The following is a 19365-nucleotide window of genomic DNA, read 5'->3' as shown; positions in this document are numbered from 1 at the left end:
AGAGAGACGTGTGTGCTACTCTTTCTCATAATTAAATAATCTGAAACAAAAACAGATTAAAACTTTCAAGCTACTATATTCCATAAATAATCTGAAACAAAATCAGATTTTGAAACTTGCTTCTAATATACCCGAAACTAAAAAAGGTAGTTTAAATTTTTGATATTTTTCATCCAAAAATTCCAGAAAATTAGAAAAATATAACGGAGCGATGTGAGATGTGCCATCTACACGCACGTCGCTTCTCCACCATACTTTTCTGTATACAAAGTAAATCATATAAAAATTAATAACAACAAACATGTCCGATGAACAAAACAAATATTATAAAAGAATAACCAACAAACATACATCACTAATAGTTATTTATTGGTATCATCCATCAATATCATGTCAAGACTTTATTTCTTTCCCGTGTTTGAATTTGTCGGTATTGAGAGAGAGGAGCTTGTGTTTAGATGATCCAAAACCCTACAATCTATAGGGGTATTTATAGGTGCAGAGAGACTTGTGTGCTACTCTTTCTCATAATTAAATAATCTCAAACAAAATCAGATTAAAACTTTTAAACTACTATATTCCATAAATAATATGAAACAAAATCAGATTCTGAAACTTACTTCTAATATAACCGAAAGTAAAAAAGGTAGTTCTAATTTTTGATATTTTTCATCCAAAAATTCCAGAAAATTAGAAAAATAGAACGGAGCGATGTGAGAGGCGTCACCTACACGCCCCTCGCTTCTCCTTTATATAAGTATATTGATTGATGATTTTGGTTTTATATTCAATATGTTAAAATTTGGTTAGCAAGAATATTATATATTGATAACATGAAATTAATTAATTTACTCGGCCTCTTAATTTTCTCTTCATGCCAAATACATATATTAGAAAAATTACAATAAAATGTTCTCCCTTGTACTTATTTGCTTTAGTAAAGAAAGGTCAACAACTTTTGTCAAAAAAAAAAAAAAAGGTCACAAAATAAATAGAAATACAAAGTATACAAGATTTTTTTTAATTTATTTGCTTTCCTCTCATTTAAGTAATAAAAAGCATGATGCTAAAGGAAAAAGAATTTTAATTTTTAATAATAAAAGTAGGAAAAGGAAATTTTATTCTAAATTTATAAGCTATCCCAGTAACTTATATTTATTTATAGGCTAGGCTCTTTGTCTTACTTATAGACCAAGAAGTTAGAGTTGAAACATATCCTTTTCCTAGCTAAAGCATTTTATGTTTTGCATTGTAGTTTCAGATTTATAGCATTTTCAATGATAATATAAGCTTTCAACAGGATATGACTTTTGGGAAGATTATTAACTATCTATTTGCAAGTCATAAAATAATAGTATTACTTTATGATAGTTTACATATTCATGTGTTAGGCAAAATGATAGATATTATTAATATATTATCATGTTAGAATTTATATTGTTAGATAGATAATAGATATTAGTATGTTGGAACTGATTTTGTCAAATAATGATCAAAATTTAGTTAACGTCTTTTGAAATTTTAGGTCTGATTAGGTTCGACTTGGATTTGTATTATTTCCGATTCCGTCACTGCTTTTTCTCACTGTTCATTACTTTCTAAATTAGCCGAATATTCTTCCGCTGATTTATCGATAGGGGTGGCAATTTCGGATAATGGATCGTGTTCGTGTCAGCCTCGGGTCGATTTCGGGTCAAGCTAAAATCACTTAAAATTAATAAAACTGAAATTAAAGTTATTAGAAATGAAATTACAATTTCGGGTTCATTACGGGGGTTCATTACGGGTCAATCGGATGATTTAATTATATATCCCGACCACTACCATTATTTCCGATTCCGTTTTTTCTTACTAGTCACTGCTTTCTGAATTAACCGAATACTCTTCCACTGATGCACCGAACTGCATTCTCCCCTTAAGAAATCACCTACCACATGATACACATTTACTCATAGACCCATCTATTAGAAATTTATGTTAACCAACAGAAAGCTCACAGAACTTTGCAGACAACCAAATAAGACTAAAATCATGAACATCGTAGATGATGCCGCGTGCAGCTGATGGTAACATTTATAAACAAAAACGACATTGCCCTGTTTCACATTTTTAATTACTTCGCTCTACAAATTTCAAATCTTAACAAAAACTTTCAGACAATAACTTAGAACTCTTAGCCCTTCTCTTTATAATCTCGAAAATTCATCTGTAAACTTCATTAAGCCTTTTCTAGTCATGGCGGATTTTGAAGAAAAACCTCTGGCCCCGGAGGCTCATCGGATCACAATGCACCACGACGACAGGAAGCACTACCGCAGCTCATGCATCAAATGTTGCGGATGTACCATGGTGATATTCGGGATCGTAGGGATCACAATGCTGGTACTAATGCTAACTGTTTTCAAGGCTAAAGATCCGACAATGCACCTGAACTACGTGACAATCAAAGGCCTAGAGAGCGCGAATCTTTTCAGTCTTCTGCCTAGCACGAACCTGACAGTCGAAGCTGACATATCGATCAAGAACCCGAATGCAGCTGCTTTCAAGTTCAAGAATGCTGTGACAGGTATTTACTATGAAAATGTGCTCATTGCGGAGGCTAAAACTCCCAAGGGCACTGCAAAAGCTTACAGAACATTTCGGCTGACAATCACTGTCGATGTTATGCTTCAAACACTTCTGAGGGTTCCGCGATTTTTAGGCGATCTGACAGCTGGAGAAATGCCAATGAGCACCAGGAGCAGCATTAGAGGCAAAGTGGAGATAATCAAGATTATTAAGAAGAATGTTGGAGTGAAAATGGATTGCTCGTTGACAGTGATTCTGGCAAGCGAGAATTATAAAGATCTGAACTGCAAACGATCTGTTTCGATTTGAGTATAGGGTCTATTTTGCGAGAATAATTTTTAGTTTCGCATGAATATAATTTTGTGCACAATCATGACCCAGAAATCTCTGTTACTTCTATTTTTACTTAGGTAATTAGGTTAAATTTAGGAATAAGCACGATTATGAAACAGAAATTATTATGAACATGTCCAGTTACTATGGTAAAATTATTTAAATCGGATGAAAAACATAATTGTATTTAATGATATATTAGTAAGGGTCAGATCCACAACAAACGTATGTTGCAGCATATCACACCATTGTATGGTAATAAGTAGACCTCCTACATTCACATAAAAAAAACAAATAATACCGTGCTTGTTAAGCATGGAATGATATACATCAACATACTTTGTCATGGATTTGAAAGTTTTTGAAATCCTTCAAATAAACTGCTTTCAGACTCAGGGATGATACAACAGGTATATACTGTGAACATGTGCTTTCTGGGAAGGCTAAAAACTCCAAATGGAGGTGTGAATCATATTGTAGAAATCCATCATACTTGCCGACCATCGATGAACTGATTTATTTGATATTATGGATGACTGGTTACGGAGGGACCGTTTCGTCCATGAATGATAAATCATAGATTGGGTACTATCACATAGCTTTGTATCGGCTAAGTTCACGAGTTGGAGATAAGCGGACTCGAACCGCTGACATCCGCCGCAGGGTAAACCACCGCCTCTCAGGTCCCCCCGACTGATTCTACCATAGAGGCCGAACACCAGTAGCAGGGTAGCAGCATTTTGGGGGGGGGGGGGGGGGGGGGGGGGGGAGTGCAGGTAACAGGAGTAACATTGTTCTTACAAATCTGTCAATAATTAAGCCGAATTCAGTTCGTTTTGGATTGTCTAGAAGATTAACACCTCTGTCAAGAAAACCCGTAAATAAAAACATTCTGATACAAGAAAAGAAAAACTTAAAGCTTGGCAACGGAAATTTATGATCACATCAATACTTAGCTCGGTTTGTTAGACCAGTTACCTAAAACTCTTGTATCTGTAAGGTCTCGAAGAAAATAGACTTCGAAAGAACAAGTAATCATCTACCTTGTTGATTTTCAGATTGCAGTTAACATAAGTTTCTGTAAGAACGGAAATACATGAATTCATGACATTTTCTCCATTTTTATCAACAATCCCGGTCTGAAATCTGAATGATACTAATTTATACCAACTCTTCACTTGAAACCTTCACAGCTTGGTTTTTTCGAGTTTAAATTAATCAAGATATCGAGAGCCAAGCTAAAATCTCACATTTAATTTGAAATGAAAACATGTGCATGCCTTCTACATGAACACACCAAACTTCAACATATTAGGTACTTTCCTATTTACCTACATAGTACCTAATTTCTAATATATTTGGTTAATTTGTTGTTCGAATTCAGAACAGAATTCAAGATCCAGCGTGCCTTTACTATACATTGGACAAAACGCGCTGAAACCACTGGCTCTGAGGATTTTCAACACAAGAAGAACGGTTACCTGAACCTGCACAGATGCACTTTCTTGCCAAAACATATGGAGAATACGAAGGATCGTAGTGCATGCATAGATTATCACTGTCTGCGAGTTGATAGCTCGATACAGCTTTCCAAGTACTTCGTTTGCTATCACAGTCTGTCGTTAGAGAAAGTGGCGAATCCTCCCCAGAAGATGCTAAACAATATGGAGTTCCATTTAATTGAATCACTAAATTGTTATAACTCCACTTGCTAAATTTATGACAATCTGTCGCGTGAATTTGAGTACTATTGTCGTTCACACTAAGACATCGACCAGTCATCGGATGGTACATTCTCAAGTATCTTGGTGCATGAGATTTCGGATCTACATATGTTTAATCAGATCATCAGTTCAGTATCTAATAAACAAATTCAGATCACAATTCATTAACGCTAGACATAATGAAAAATGTACCTCTGATCATCTGTTGTACGGATAGAATCTTAGCATGAACATCCGGGTTTCTAATCTGTGTCCAGTTAGTAGTAAACATTCCATACTGCTCCTCTACGCCTTGTCCTTCGTCTCTTAGATAGTAGCTTCCCTGTAAAGCCCACATATTCCAATCTAAATCGTGCTTCGCCAAATAGGCTAAAAAGCAACCCAGGAAAACATTATCATAAGTCTGATTGCCCAGCATATTAACACCGAATTCACTTATATACAATGGAGCTGCATTTGGCCCTCTCGTCACAAATGTGGTTCGATTCTCCATATCTGCAATAACACTATCACAAAATTGATTTAGTGGTTTTCGCAAGTAGTTATTAGATTGTCCCATTGTGAAAGCATATCGATGTGATTCATAAACAATCTTGTTTCTCAGCTTGCTGGTTGCCTTAATGTTTAGAGCTTTAGTCTTCAATGGCGTCAAATCAAGAGCGTAGGATAAACCACCAACAAGAATTAGCACATTGGGATTAGACTTGTGGATTTGTTTTGCACCCTTGCGGACATATTTGCGCCAATCCTTAGCATTCTGGCGTTTTCCACGTATCTCATTCCGCAAACTCATTGCTACTACCTGCAAAGACATGCCAACGCGAGTTAAAATCACAAATGCAAAGGAATCGATGATTCAAGGATTTTCCCATCTCTGAACAGAGTCAAAATCACAAATCACAAGAAAAGCTGCAATAAAAACCAGATTATTTTCATTCAAGACTAGTAAAATAGCGAAAAAAGTACCATAGGATTGTTTTTGTAACGATGAGCAACTATATGCAGTGAACGCAACCAATCTTTCGGATCAAAATACTCATCACCCCAAAAACCGTTCCCATCATCATCACCGCAGCACCATATTGGTTTGCTAACTTGATTATCAAGAACAATCATAATGCCATGAGAAGCAAGCTGATTAATAACAGCTTCTTGAGCTCTAGGAAGTGTGAGTTTCAACAGTTGAGGATTATACTTGGTCATTCCATCAATGGCATCATGAAGGCTTAAATTACGCAGAGATTGCAGGACAGTAAGATGAGAATACTGAGTGAACATGTACGTAGAATACGTGAGACGTACAGAATTGAATCCCATCAGAGCTATGTGTCCTGCAATTTCACTCAACGGCCTCTTGTCGAGTCCTTCTGGCAACATGGGGCCAACATGGCCAGCCCAGTTGCCACCGACGAGCTTCACCCTCTGGCCACCAACATCGTCTATAATCCATCTCGATTTGGTTGACAGAGGGACAGAAAATGCTCGAGTTAAGAGAGAAAAGAGTACCAGAAAAGCTGTGAAAGCTTGCATTGTTGGGATATTGTTTGGTCACAGGTACAGAATTTGCAGGTAGAATGCAGACTATTTATAGTATGGTTGTTGAGATCAAACCAGAAAAAAAAAAAGGTTCACGTTATTATGAATCTACAGTATGGTTATAAAGTTATGTTAGTAAAAATTATCTTAAACTTCAGAGTTCTATCTGTGTGCCACTAAACTAGATATCAACATGATAGAGTATTATTTCTATATCCATCATCATACCTACATGTCCAAATGTGGTAATAAATCATGTTAATCCAGATTACTGAATTAAAATTATCTTAAACTTAAGATTTATATTTGTGTACCATTAAAGTAAGGCAACTGGTTCAGAGCATACGAATGTTACTAGCATTCGTCCTGTGGGAAAAAAACGTCACGACGTGAAAAATTCTGAGATCAAACAATTTTTCGCTGAATGATATAGTAACATCTCGTGTGTATACCTAACAAACTTAGGGTTAAGTTGTCCGGCACTTTTTTTTCGCTGAACATATGCTACTACCATACATATGTCAGCTACTAACACACGTATATCAGGGACCCAGACCCTTAAAGTAAATATTAACATGACAGTATTATTTCTATTCATTATCTCACCTACATGTATGATTTTTTTTTTCTCTACATATAAATATTTCTTAGTTTGAATTAATTTTATGTTTGTATGAACATGTATTCTAATTTGTTTAAATTTAATACAAGTTTTAAGGGTGTGTTTTGTGTGAACCAATAATCTAAAGGTTCTTGAGGACAAAGAACCTGTACAGATGCTCTTGTTATATGTGTGGTTAGATAGGCTGAGGATTCTGGGAATTACACATGTAAGCTCATAAGGCCTAAATGCTAAGAGCTCGAAAAGTAGGCTGCTTCGAGCTGGTTGAGTTCGGAAGCTGTCAAAAGCTCTGAAGGGCTGGGTTCCAAGACATTAGTTCTCAAAACTAGCAAAACATAAACTTTAGTTATGGCATCGGGACGTTGGTCGAAGGAATGGTTGTGATTTCTGAAGATGTTATTTTCACAATGGCTTGCAAACCTCTGAGAACTCGACATCAAACATTGTGGTTCATTATACAGATACTAATCTATCTTAGGAAACATACAGTATGATGAAAATTGTGTAGACCTGTCTTTGTTGCTAAGTTCTGGTGTTGGAGCAAATATGGGGGAATTATAGCCCTGTTAAATTAGGGAGAATCATAGGCCTGTTAGTTTTGTCTAGCTTAGGCATTTTGGTGCAACAGAAAATATGGGAGAAGGAGAACCATAGCCCTGTCAAATTGCTCAGTATGTTCACATGGATGTTCTAATGTTGCAATGCACAAACTTTGCGCTCGAAAAAATAAAGGTGATGACAACCTATGTTAGTTGGACTCGGCTAGAAGTGTCTGACATGGATAAGTGTCCATGTGTTGACTCGGTAATATTTTGAAGAATATACATGTTTTTACCTAAAATAAGTGTCCGAGTTCAAATATCCATGTCCATGTGTCGAGTGTCCAACACGGGTGCTTCGAGGCAAAATGAAGAGTCCGGATAACATAGATGGCAAATCTGTTCTCCAATTTGACCATTATCACTGTTGATAACATGGAAATCATATTGACAAGGGAAGCTTTGCTGTATAGCAGCTAAACTGTTCTGAATCTTATCAAATATATTCAGGGTATATGAAGCAAACATAATTTCTACCTTCCATTAGCATTAATCCTGGCGAAATAGGCTGGGCCAAAAAATGAAATAAGCATCATATGTTCTATTCTATTTTTTTTAATTTCTGAAGCTTTATCGTTCTTTTGTTGATCCGAAACACTTGCTCCCACGATCTTGACAACAGCTTCATCCTTCGACTAAACAAGTTTTAAAGCGGGATGGACTTCAAGCTCCCCCATTACTAGTTTTTGCCCCACATCCAGTTCACTGAGACCCACCTCAATACAAGGAGGGATCACATCTGCCGGTCAAGTATTTGACATTTCTCTTGATGTGTTTAAGTAAGCCCTGCCAAGTTTTAGGACTAACAGTTAATACTTTAAACTATCTAACACACTAGAATCTAGTCTTAATTTGACATAGCTTCAAAACCTATACAAAATTCAAAATTAAATGCTAGTTTATGACTACGAGAGATCAAATAATTATTCAACTGATGTGTTTATTTGAGTTAAAGGCTTGATCATCTAAAGCTTATGAGCTTGGTTCAGAAAGGTCTAGGTTGCTACAGTACCGTCACATATCATATTCTGTCTAATGGAATACACAACAGCAGAAGACAAAGACACAAAGGCCCATACCCAAAACCAAGAACAACAGAGACCTCATTAAAATATAGATAATTTGAGTACACTAAGCAGTAGGCACAGATGAACAGTCTAGGGGGCCAGTTATAGGTAGTTCTACAATACCTATAAGGCTAAGAAGTAGGGATTCTTGGGTACCTGACAAATCCCCGTATCCCCATGCACCCCGTATAAGATACTCGGATTTTTAGGGATACTAGGAGTGGGATATTCATAAAGTCTTAAGTAAAAGTTTTCCTTTTCACAATGTTTACAACATAAATATATGATTTGACGTGAATTCTTGTGTTTTAGATGCTTATATCATGTTGTCGGTTCAATTCGCATAAAGTTATTAGTTCTGTTCCTGAATTCCGTCATTCATAACATCATATATTTCTAATATTATTATATATGTTGTATCCCCCGCACCCGAATCCCCATTTTTTTAAGTTGTTGAATTCTAGAATCCCCGTGCTGCACACCTCTGCACTACTGCATCTTAGCTGTAAGTTCATATCTAGTGGCAGCGGAGGATTTAGAGTGAGGGTACTTAAAAATATATGAGCAGCAATTTTGAGCCTTTATTCTTACTGTTTCCAAAACCTAAAACTTGATCTAAATAGTTAGGATCAACTGTTCTATCCCTAGACATAAAAATATGACACATACAAACCTCATTTCTAACATCAGGGTAATAAAAAAAAATGTTGGGTGTAGAACTTGAACCTGTCCCAGAATAAACTTGGCATCTTATATACCAACAAAATTTGTTTAAATCGTGATGCATACAAAGGTTATAAAACCTGGTCATACCACATCAAGTTTATAGAAATTTAAGAGTGAGCGGATCAACTCAAAGTGATGCCTTAACATATGTCGTGTTCATATATTCCAAATACATGTACTAAGATTAAGGGACTCGGTATCATAAAAGTATCAGTGCCAGAACCAGCCTACACATAAATCAAGTCAAATTTACATTGGGACTTATAATAAGGTACATCTTTCAGGTACCTCTCTTCAGCCCAGGAGATACATCATCTGATTCATCTCCTGTGAGCATGGAACTTCAACTTTAACCACGAATGTCATGGAGCCCTGATGAATGTCACAATATGTACTGCGTCTGTACCAGCTTGCAAATAAACCTGATATAAAATAGGATAAAGATAAATCAAAAATAAATTCAAAACAATAGATACCGTTCCATCGCAAAACTTAGGAAAACATAGATATTAGCTTCCTACAAACACTCGAGACATGCTTAGATTTAAAATGTACTAATCTATCAAGTTCACGCAACACAGTATATGCAAGTTGAAATTTTCGGTTAGTGGACGGCAAAATTAGAGGAAACACAATTTGAACATAAATACATCTCCACATAACAGAATGATTATGGCCAAATCTTTTATTCCTTTACGTAAATTGTAAGTGCTACACGCTATTTCCAACAAACAATGATAAATGCAATCGCGGAACTAACATTTAATAATAATCACATAAGAGGAACCTCATATAAATTACAAAGAAACAAACACACAATACACAATACAAATTCACAATAAACAAGTAAAATTACATCAAAACCTAACTTTCTCGATAAATTCACATGAATAAATAACACAAATTACTGTTTCAAAAAAAAAAAAAAACACAAATTACAATAACCAACAAAACCACCAAATGCACCCACATCACACAACACAAAAAATCACACTTCTAGGCAAAACTCAAACTCTTTGGACAATTTCACCAGACCCGAATTCAGGCCTAACTTCAAGCTCAAACAATTTCGACAAAAATAAGACCTGCCCAGGTGAGTCTTCTTTTACCTGCACGTTGACCATCTTCTTGCTCAAACACAATGCTGAGGACCCGACCCGGTTTCTCTCCTCAGCTGCGATGTTCTTGCCGGAAATTGAGCGTGGTATTGTGTGTTTCGTCTCAGGCGTGTTTCGGGTCGGGTCGGGTAATCCGGTGATTGGTCGGGTTGGGGTTTTGAAGTGATTATTTGCGTTGTTTAGAAACTCAATGTAAATTAAAAGTCAGATTATGAAGATAAAACAAAACAAATAATATTACAATTTTAATTTTGAAGTGCCTACTATAGCTGACAAACAATATTTCCTTCAACATTTCTGTTTTGGGCCTTTTAGTTCTAATCATATAAAAGCCCAATAATAATCAAATTCATCGATGGACCGGCCGACTATTTTTTCGAAAGGACAACTCATGGACGGCCCAAACCTATATTACTCATTTCATATGCCTTGTACGAGACGGAGGTAACCAGTAACTACGCATTCAACGCAAACGTTGCTCTATTTTATTACCGATTCATCAACGAAAAGGCAGAAGGTTTAAAGCTAAAAAACCCGATATGGCCAATGGGTCTTGTGTTAAAAAAAGATGGCTACCTCTTGAAGCTAACCCTGATGTTATGAACCAGGTATTTTTGTCGTTTTGTAACCGCTCGATTCATTACGTGATTATGCATACAGCATAATGCGTGCATGTGTTTTGAGTTCATGAGTACTGATTAAATACCTAAATTGTTTCACATTAGCATTGTTTTGTGTTACTTTGTGTTATTCGTCAGTTTCGAGAAAAGATAAAGGGCGTGTTTGAGTAGGGCTTTAAGTCCGGCTTCTGGAGTTATACATTAGAACTTACTTTAATCTGGAGTTATAAGTTAGAAGAACTTACTTTAATCACCTATAAGCCCCTCAAAATAGGGAGATGTTGTTTCCGGGAAACGACCCCAACATTGTTGGATACAAGATCCTTCTGTCTGTATCTATTAGTGTTCTATTTTGAGAGCTCGAGAGTGTGAAGAGATGGTTTCTAGAGAATGACCGATAACAGGTGGACTTGTTGACATTATTTTATTTTGAGAGCTAAAAATTGTGAAGAGACTGTTTCTAGAAATTGACCCCTGACAGGTCAGCTTGTTGACTTCAAGACCTCTAGTTCATAATTTAGATTTTCGACGCTTTAATTATCGGACAGGTCACACTATAACATAAGGAGAGGTCCAAATGCCTCCCGTCTTAAATTGTATTTTTAGCGGGATTGTTATGGTTTTTAGTAATTAATATTATTGGAATTATTCCTTTTTCAAAGAGTTTCTCTAGGGTTTGGTGTTATTTGTGGCTTGAATTGTGTGTTCTGGTGGGATCGTCATGTTTTCAGTCATTTTTATTACATTTTCCTCGCAATGATTTGAATTACTTTTCCCAAATAGTTTCTCTGGGGACTCGGTGTCAGAGAGAACGAGTTAGGGTGCTATGATGTGTATGGTTTAGATGAAGAACTCTTAGAAATGGTACCCAAGCCAGTTCTTGCAGTCCTGTTTCTCTACCCCTTAACGCCTCAGGTTTGTGTTCAGGACTACACTATTACCCCATGTTTCAGTCTGGTTTATGCATCCGCGTTTATTTTTTTCCCATATGATATCCTCTTGCAGAGTGAACAAGAGAGAATACAACAAGACACTGTCACGAAGGTTAGTCCTCATAAATCGATTTCTTAATTGTATACCAAATGCCAAGATTTGGCTCCTGTTTGCTTATTTTTGAAATTTAGCACTGAGTAAATAGCTAATATGTTAAATAGTAGAATTGTATGTACAACTTATTAGATGATCTGTTAAAATTGAAAGATATCTGTATATAATGCAGGATCAAATCAAGGGAGTTTACTATATGAGGCAAACTGTAGGCAATGCTTGTGGAACTGTCGGTCTTCTTCACGCTATTGGGAATATCACTTCAAAGATAAATCTCCGTAAGTTTTCTTATTTGCGCTGGAAACAAAATTACAGTCAAGTTTGTATGGACTTAGCTTCTACACAATCGGATAGCTGATTAATAACGTTTGATGATCACTATGTCAAAGCAGTTCTCTTTGTGCTTCAATTTTAATTTCAGACTACATGGAAAATTTTACTGCGTTATTGCTTTGTTCTTTAATCATATCATAGTAATGTCGTATTAATTCTTGACCTCTCCATATTACAGTTGAGAATTCATATCTAGATAAGTTCTACAAGTCGACTGCAAACATGGACCCAATGGAGGTTTGATTTTTATTATCCTTGTAGCAAAGAAAAACGTCGATAAGGGTTGAACAGGGAATCCAGTGCTAAGCGCAAGAGTTTCCTCTTCACCTGCGTATTTGTTGTAATTGTCTACTTGAAGACCTTTGCTAATGTTTTATTTTAATTAATGTGTATTCTTCTCAATCATTTGCAGCGTGCGGTGTATCTTGAAAATGACAGAGAAATGGAAGTTGCTCACAGAGCAGCCGCTACTGCTGGTGAGACTAAGGTCAGCTTTCTGTTTGTGTAGATATGAGATATCCTATAAAAGTGATCATCATCTTTACAGTTTTGAAATCCCTAGTGTTTCTGAGTACCATGTCCATCATTTTGTCTGTGCTCTCCTTATTTGATTTCCCGACTGGATATGAAAAATAGGTTTTTGAACGACTAGTATAACCTCATTGTTTGTCCGAGATTGTTCTTTTGGTGCTGTGTGATTTGAAACTATAACTAATTTTTAACTAACGAAGTTTAATCTTTTACCAGTAACAAGATTCTTAGCTTAATGTAGGATACATTACAAAACTTTTTAATTTTGTATTGGGCAGTGGCGGAATCAGGTCGGGGCTGACCCTGAGATGACCTCTAAGATATAGTTAAAAATTTACTTTTTACTCGCAAAAAAATTATAAAACCTAGTAAAAAATAAATTAACACCGTTTAAATTTATGCCCCGCAAGGCCATGTCTGTTTCATGGGATTATAATTCCCGCACAATTTACTGTGCTATCCAACTATTTCTATGTTTCCATCTACATTGCAATACATCGCTTAATTGAATGTACTTGTTTGCTTCCTCGTGATCTCTTAATGCACAGGCCTCGGATGATGTTTACAGTCATTTCATATGCTTCACCTGCGTGAATGGTGAGTCTCTCCCCCTCTCTCTCAGTCACCCATACACACCACGAACATAACAACTTAAAATACTACATAATCCACGAGTTCTTTCTTCCTGCTGTCATCCAACTTCTGATAATCGTGTGAGGATCTGCAGGACAGCTTTACGAGCTTGATGGGAGGAGGGCGGGACCAATTTCTCATGGTGCTTCTTCTCCTAGCAGTTTATTACAGGTAACTGATCACTTGTGATTTAGTATAGTTGATCCTTTCAATAAACTTAGACTGTTCTTAAATTATCCCAAATGTATTTATCTTTGCAGGATGCTGCAAAAGTCATACAAGGGATGATCACGAAAAACCCAAATTCCATGGAGTTTAACGTGATTGCTGTTTCAAAGAGAGTCGAAGGCGCTTAATTTTTAATCAGAACAGAGTTTAGTTCAAGTACAACTTAAGTCTGCAGGTAGAAGATAGAAACTTAATTTCTACTTCTTAATTTTTTGCTAAATCTATATGCTTTTAGACTCTGTTTTGATTTATTGGTGCAGTATCATTATATTTTTCCTTTTATAATCCTTCACATCTTGTTAAGAGTGCGAGAGAGATATCATTGAATCAAGAGGCTGTTCCTGCAATATCATTTTCTGCGAGATCTTGGGTATGATCATAAAATTGCAGTCTGCAACTGAGAAATCGTTACCAATGTGATTAAAACATAGTTCAAATCGAACTTTATTAATTTCCAAACTTAACACAGCACCATATCAAATCAAGCATTAATATTATTACACTGAACAACACAGACATGAACTAGAAAACACACTTAAACACTTGAACAGATCATGGAATCCACCGGGGTTGCTCTTTGAGATCCTCAGCAGTGCCAACAATTTTCGACTTGACCTTATCCAGCTGGTCCGCGCCCATCGGGCGCTGCCCTGACACGTACTTGTACATCCACGTCAGCACAAAGGTGGCAACTGCACCAAGTCCACCAGAGGTGAAAAGCCCTGCAAGCAGAAGGAAAGTAGTGATTGCTGCAGGCACCAGCACGGGGCTGAAGATCACGAGGACCGGAGTCGCGATCACGAGGCCTATGACAGTGGCTGCCAGGGTGAGGGCAGAGATCACCATGAAAGAGCCTGTCAGGGTGACTGCAGTTGCGGTTTTCGCAACTTGTGCAGTTAAGGGCCTTTGCTGCTGCTGCTGCTGGTGCATGTCAGAGGTCTGCTGCTGCTGTTGAGCCATGGTTCTGAATCTGAATTAACAACGTAAGGATTGTGTGGTTTGTGTTTTACAATGAAGAGGACTAGTTTCTGGTTGTTTATAAAGAATGCATGCTGAGGATATATACGGAGTGTCCGTCCTTCATGACATAATTTTCAAGAAAATGACCCAAAATATTATTGTTAGAGAAGATATCTCTGATCTATTATTCTACGATTCAAAACATTAAATCGTACAATATTTATCCTCTTTTTATTATTCACGTCACGATTTAGCGTTTTGAAATTTTAAAAGCTATTTTTTAAAAACTATTTCACGTAGCGTTTTACGTTTTATAGTATTTTTTAGATCTAAACGCAACAATATCTAGTATTTTTCTTCAAAAATCAAAATACTGAATTATTCATTTATTATAATAATAAGTGATATTTTGGGTCATTTCTTCCGGGTATGATATTTCGGACATTACTTACGAATTTAGTGATATCTCACATTTTCTCGAAGATGTGTGAGGGTGTGACGTGTCATGAGTTCCTTATCTGATTTTGACAGGTGTCAATGTGAGTGTGTTCGAAGTCGACACGTACGCTTATGCATGCGAATGCGATGGATCAAGGTTAGATTGTGAAAGCATTGGATATGTTTTGGCGAGTCGGTGTTCGAATCAGACATGAAGTCTTGTTCCTCTTCATGTTCTTTCTTTTTTTAGGTATTGAGCGACCATGATATCGTCCGCCCAGCAGAGTAGTCATCATTTGGTCATTTATTATTTCGGCTTTAAGTGATAATAGCACGATATTCTGTCTTTATCTGTTCATTTATCATTTCGGCTAAATGGATAAAGGCTAGCCGCATATAATCTTGAAAAAGTAAATAATAAAAATCTGAATATGAACATGTACATATAATTTTAATCTTGATCGAAAGTTTGAGAAAACTAATAATCTTGATTTCAATCGGAAATTTCGAGAAAACTGGTCTCTATGTGAAATATGTATGTGAAGTTTCGAGAATTTCGAGAAAACTGGTCTCTGGTATGTGAAATATGTATGTGAAGTTTCGAAAATTTCGAGAAAACTGGTCACGGGTATAATATGAGTTTTCATAAAACTATTTTTTTTTTCATGTAGCATTATCGAATACAGTTCATCTAGTGTAGCTCAGAATTTTCTTCTAATTTCACCAACATCAAGTTTACTGATCGTGTTTCCAGGCTGCCCTTGGTCGGTGAAAATGAAAACCAGAACCTGACGATTAAATTTATTCAACATAATACGGAAAAAAAAAATTAGCCTGCTCTACTTTCAAGAGTAAAGAAACACAACTTTAGACAACAGTGAGAACCCCAAAATTACTAAGATTCATTAGACAGATATGGAGTATACAGTCCTCATGTGAAAATGGTGCCACAAGACCTGCCCTACTGTACATATTTGAACTTAGTGAGACAGGGCACAAGATGTAAACAACAGATAGGCAACTCCATTGTATTTCTCATTCACCTTTATAAATAGGTTTCCGCTTTTCTGCAAATGCTGCCAAGCCCTCCAGTCTGTCGTTAGTGTGCAATAGCTTTTCATAGCAGTCTTCTTCCACGTCCAAACCCGATGTCAGATCTCCCTCAAGTCCATGGTCAATGGCATGCTTTGCCATTTTTACCGCCAGAGGACCCTGAGAAATGTGACGAGTTTTAGATTTGTTCATTAGTACATGAGCATCATAGTAGGTGCCAGAGAACTTTAACGGCATCTCATTTTTTTGCCACTGAATCATGTGGATAGCTAACAATAAAAGAAACACGATCTCAAATACTAATAAATAGTTAAATGTCATTTCCTGAGCACAGAACTACACAAGGAGAACGACAATTTCTAACAGTTTTAACACCTCAAGTTTATGATTCAAAGATATGGTTTCTGTAGTCGTTGTCTTGTAGAAACACTTAGGTAAAAAGATAACATCTAACTATTGATTAATTGTCAAAAATTATACTCCTAATCAGTAAAATTGCATAAATAATAGATGTAATCAGTACTCTCACAAGCAAATCACTACTTCAGGCCGTAGTGCAGGGCAAAAGAAATTGTACCCTCATGTACCAACTACCACACACATCAACTCAGAGCATAAAAAACTCTGCCCATGAGATTGAAATTACTTAATGGCCCTGTTTGGCAATAAGCGATTAGCTGTTAGCGGATTAAATAAGATATTTTGACGAGCTGATAGCGGTAGCTGTTTTGACTAGCAGATTGAATTAGCTGTTTTGTATGAAATTGTTTGGTAAATAGCTGATTATTTGGCTTTTTGCATTTCAAATAGTCACATAACAAACCTCTAATTGAAAAAGCTCCTGAAAGTAGTTTTTTGAAAATTAGCTTTTTGACTCCAAACTGCTATTTTAATCCGCTAACTAACAAACATCATATTTAGATGATTCTCTAGGTCAAACCTCTAACTTCCAAACAAGTCCAATATCATGTGTTCTAGACTTCTAGTTGCAAGACTGTACCTTCTGACTTATAGCTCGAGCGACTTCAAGAGCCTTTGAATGAGCTTCCCCAGCAGGTACACAATGATTAACAAGGCCTGCAAATTACTTTCTTTATCATAACAAGCCAGGATCATGATGCATCTACAACACTAATGGAAGAATTAACTGTAACCAGAATAGAAAAATGGATGTATGACAGACCAATATCTAGTGCGTCCCTTCCATATATTTTCTGACCAGTATATATAAGCTCCTTTGCCTTTGATTTTCCAATCAATCTAGGAAGTCGTTGCGTCCCACCTGCCCTGCAGAAGAAGTGATAATCCATGACGACATCAAGAAGTGAAATGTTATCCTATTTCCTCGCATAGATATGACTACAAGTTATATATGCCAAAACTTAATTACAACTATTGAGGAGTTGCAGTCCTCCATTATTATTTACAGTATGACCAAGCAACAATTATGGTATGAGTGCTTACAAAGAAATACTCAACTTGAAGGACTTTAAGAAATTATATGTTTGACTTGTTTAGTTTCAGATAGTTATGAGTCCACAATGCACATGTAGCAATTGTTGTATATCTTGAAGGAGCAATCAGACATACCCAGGTATTATCGCGAGTCCAGTTTCAGGCAAGGCCATTTTTGCATCTTCGCCTAATTCATTTTATGGAATTTGATCAACTTAATATGAATTCTTTGATACAGCAGATACTATGCAAGATCAAAGACGAATGTTAGGTATTGAATCAAGGGTTACCACATATCCGAAGATCGCAGCACAATGCCATTTCCAGACCTCCGCCCAATGCTGCACCTTCAATAACAGCTATAGTTGGAATATGAAGTCCCTGAATACGACAATAAATAACATAAAACAGGAGAAGATGAAGAATGTTGAAGGAACATTAAGTTACTTGATACGTGAACAAGAAAAAGAGAAACTGTGCCATAAAGCAGAAACCATGATCAGATGTTCAAAATGTTTCCATGATCTACTGTTTAACTAATTTACTTCCAGTTGCATCTGAACTGATAGTACAAGTATCTTATAATCTTATATAGTGGACAATGGGGACAAACCTCCAAGAATGAGAAAGTTGAGCGCAAAGAGTTAACAAAATCCTTAACCTCATATGGGGTCATCATCTTCCTCTCCTGCAAAACAAATACACAGTAAGGGCACTAATTAGCAAGCCAGCCAGCAGTCCTACACATCATGGTCTCAGAAGATTATATAAAAGCAAGGGTTTTACGCAGCTCTCTGAATAAACTATGCCTGAAACTGTCCAGTGAAAGATATGGCATTAACCTCATACCCACCAAATCACTATCAAGGAATATATATTATATATATAAATCACTGAAAACTGACAGCACAACATTTAGACTTCGAAATACCAAACGGTTCTAAAATCGAGATTGTCATATCCACTTAATTAACACCAATATGCATTGTACTCAATTCCATTCAAACACAACATTGTACCTTCAAATCAGCACCAGCACAAAACACCCGCGGCACGGAACTAGAAATCATCATAACATTAACAGAAGAATCCCTATACACAGCCTCGAAACAATTCTGCAACCCCCTCAGCATTTCCTTCCCAATCGCATTTTTCGCTTCAGGCCTATCCAGATTAACCTCCACAATACCTACAGCCAAAAATTCCCACTTAACAAACTCAAAAACTCACAACTTAACAATAAACAAACACAAGCGTACAAAACATAAAACCCCAAGAAACCAATCAACAAAAACACAGCTAAATAACTTTAATCAATCAATCAGTTAATTAATTAATTGATTACATGTGTATTTAGACTTTAGAGTACCTGAGTCAAGGTCTGAGAGTTTGGTTAGTTTGACAGGGGATGATTCTGATTGCAAGATTAGAGTTCTGATTCTAAAAAGATTTGATTCTTGTGATTTAAAATCAAGAATTTGTGAGGAGAAGAAGGGTTTCTTGAAAATATGGTGGCTTAGAGACTTTGTAATGATGGGGAAAGCTACCATTTTTAGTGGGTTTCACTTTGATTGATTGTAAGAAATTGAAGTGTACTATTGGTTGTGTGTATAATTTACTGGCTAGCTGGTTGGGTATCCAACTTGAAGTCTTGAACAACAAATACAAGAAAAGCGTGTCACATTTTTTTCATTTTTTTTAAAATCCGACATCGTGCAAGCGCAAGTGCAAGTGCTCATAATATCATGTTTATATTTAAAAAAAAGAAAAAAAT

The 19365-nt window shown here is 36.4% G+C and overlaps 5 protein-coding genes across 5 annotated transcripts; 2 read left to right on the top strand and 3 right to left on the bottom strand.

Moving 5' to 3' along the window:
- The first annotated feature begins 2235 nt into the window (after positions 1–2235).
- LOC108196540 (late embryogenesis abundant protein At1g64065) lies at positions 2236–2877 on the top strand. The gene has a single exon (XM_017363865.2). It carries the CDS (start codon positions 2236–2238, stop codon positions 2875–2877), a length of 642 nt encoding a protein of 213 aa, XP_017219354.1.
- A 1250-nt stretch (positions 2878–4127) lies between these two features.
- On the bottom strand, positions 4128–10543 carry LOC108213820 (glycosyl hydrolase 5 family protein). The gene is made up of 6 exons (XM_017385610.2): positions 10285–10543; positions 9464–9597; positions 7860–8168; positions 5592–7746; positions 4818–5427; positions 4128–4727 (listed from the first exon to the last, which is right to left on the bottom strand). The coding sequence occupies exons 4-6, from the start codon at positions 6153–6155 to the stop codon at positions 4315–4317; spliced, it is 1587 nt and encodes a 528-aa protein (XP_017241099.1). The 5' UTR covers positions 6156–7746; positions 7860–8168; positions 9464–9597; positions 10285–10543; the 3' UTR covers positions 4128–4314.
- Positions 10544–10736: 193 nt separating this feature from the next.
- On the top strand, positions 10737–14742 carry LOC108198781 (ubiquitin carboxyl-terminal hydrolase 3). The gene is made up of 9 exons (XM_017366557.2): positions 10737–10901; positions 11697–11828; positions 11919–11957; positions 12133–12238; positions 12472–12530; positions 12706–12780; positions 13373–13421; positions 13552–13628; positions 13718–14742. Exons 1-9 carry the CDS (start codon positions 10833–10835, stop codon positions 13811–13813), a joined length of 702 nt encoding a protein of 233 aa, XP_017222046.1. The 5' UTR covers positions 10737–10832; the 3' UTR covers positions 13814–14742.
- LOC108199654 (oleosin 1) lies at positions 14238–14645 on the bottom strand. Its single transcript, XM_017367577.2, has one exon. It carries the CDS (start codon positions 14643–14645, stop codon positions 14238–14240), a length of 408 nt encoding a protein of 135 aa, XP_017223066.1.
- A 1159-nt stretch (positions 14743–15901) lies between the features above and the next one.
- Positions 15902–19251, bottom strand: LOC108210612 (probable enoyl-CoA hydratase 2, mitochondrial). The gene is made up of 8 exons (XM_017381978.2): positions 18961–19251; positions 18611–18780; positions 18205–18279; positions 17882–17972; positions 17727–17778; positions 17320–17423; positions 17137–17213; positions 15902–16295 (listed from the first exon to the last, which is right to left on the bottom strand). Exons 1-8 carry the CDS (start codon positions 19139–19141, stop codon positions 16119–16121), a joined length of 927 nt encoding a protein of 308 aa, XP_017237467.1. The 5' UTR covers positions 19142–19251; the 3' UTR covers positions 15902–16118.
- Between the last annotated feature and the right edge of the window lie 114 nt (positions 19252–19365).

This window comes from Daucus carota, chromosome 1 (assembly GCF_001625215.2).
Source record: "Daucus carota subsp. sativus chromosome 1, DH1 v3.0, whole genome shotgun sequence".
NCBI classification, from domain to species: Eukaryota; Viridiplantae; Streptophyta; class Magnoliopsida; order Apiales; family Apiaceae; genus Daucus; species Daucus carota.
This window is presented reverse-complemented; position numbering and strand designations above follow the sequence as displayed.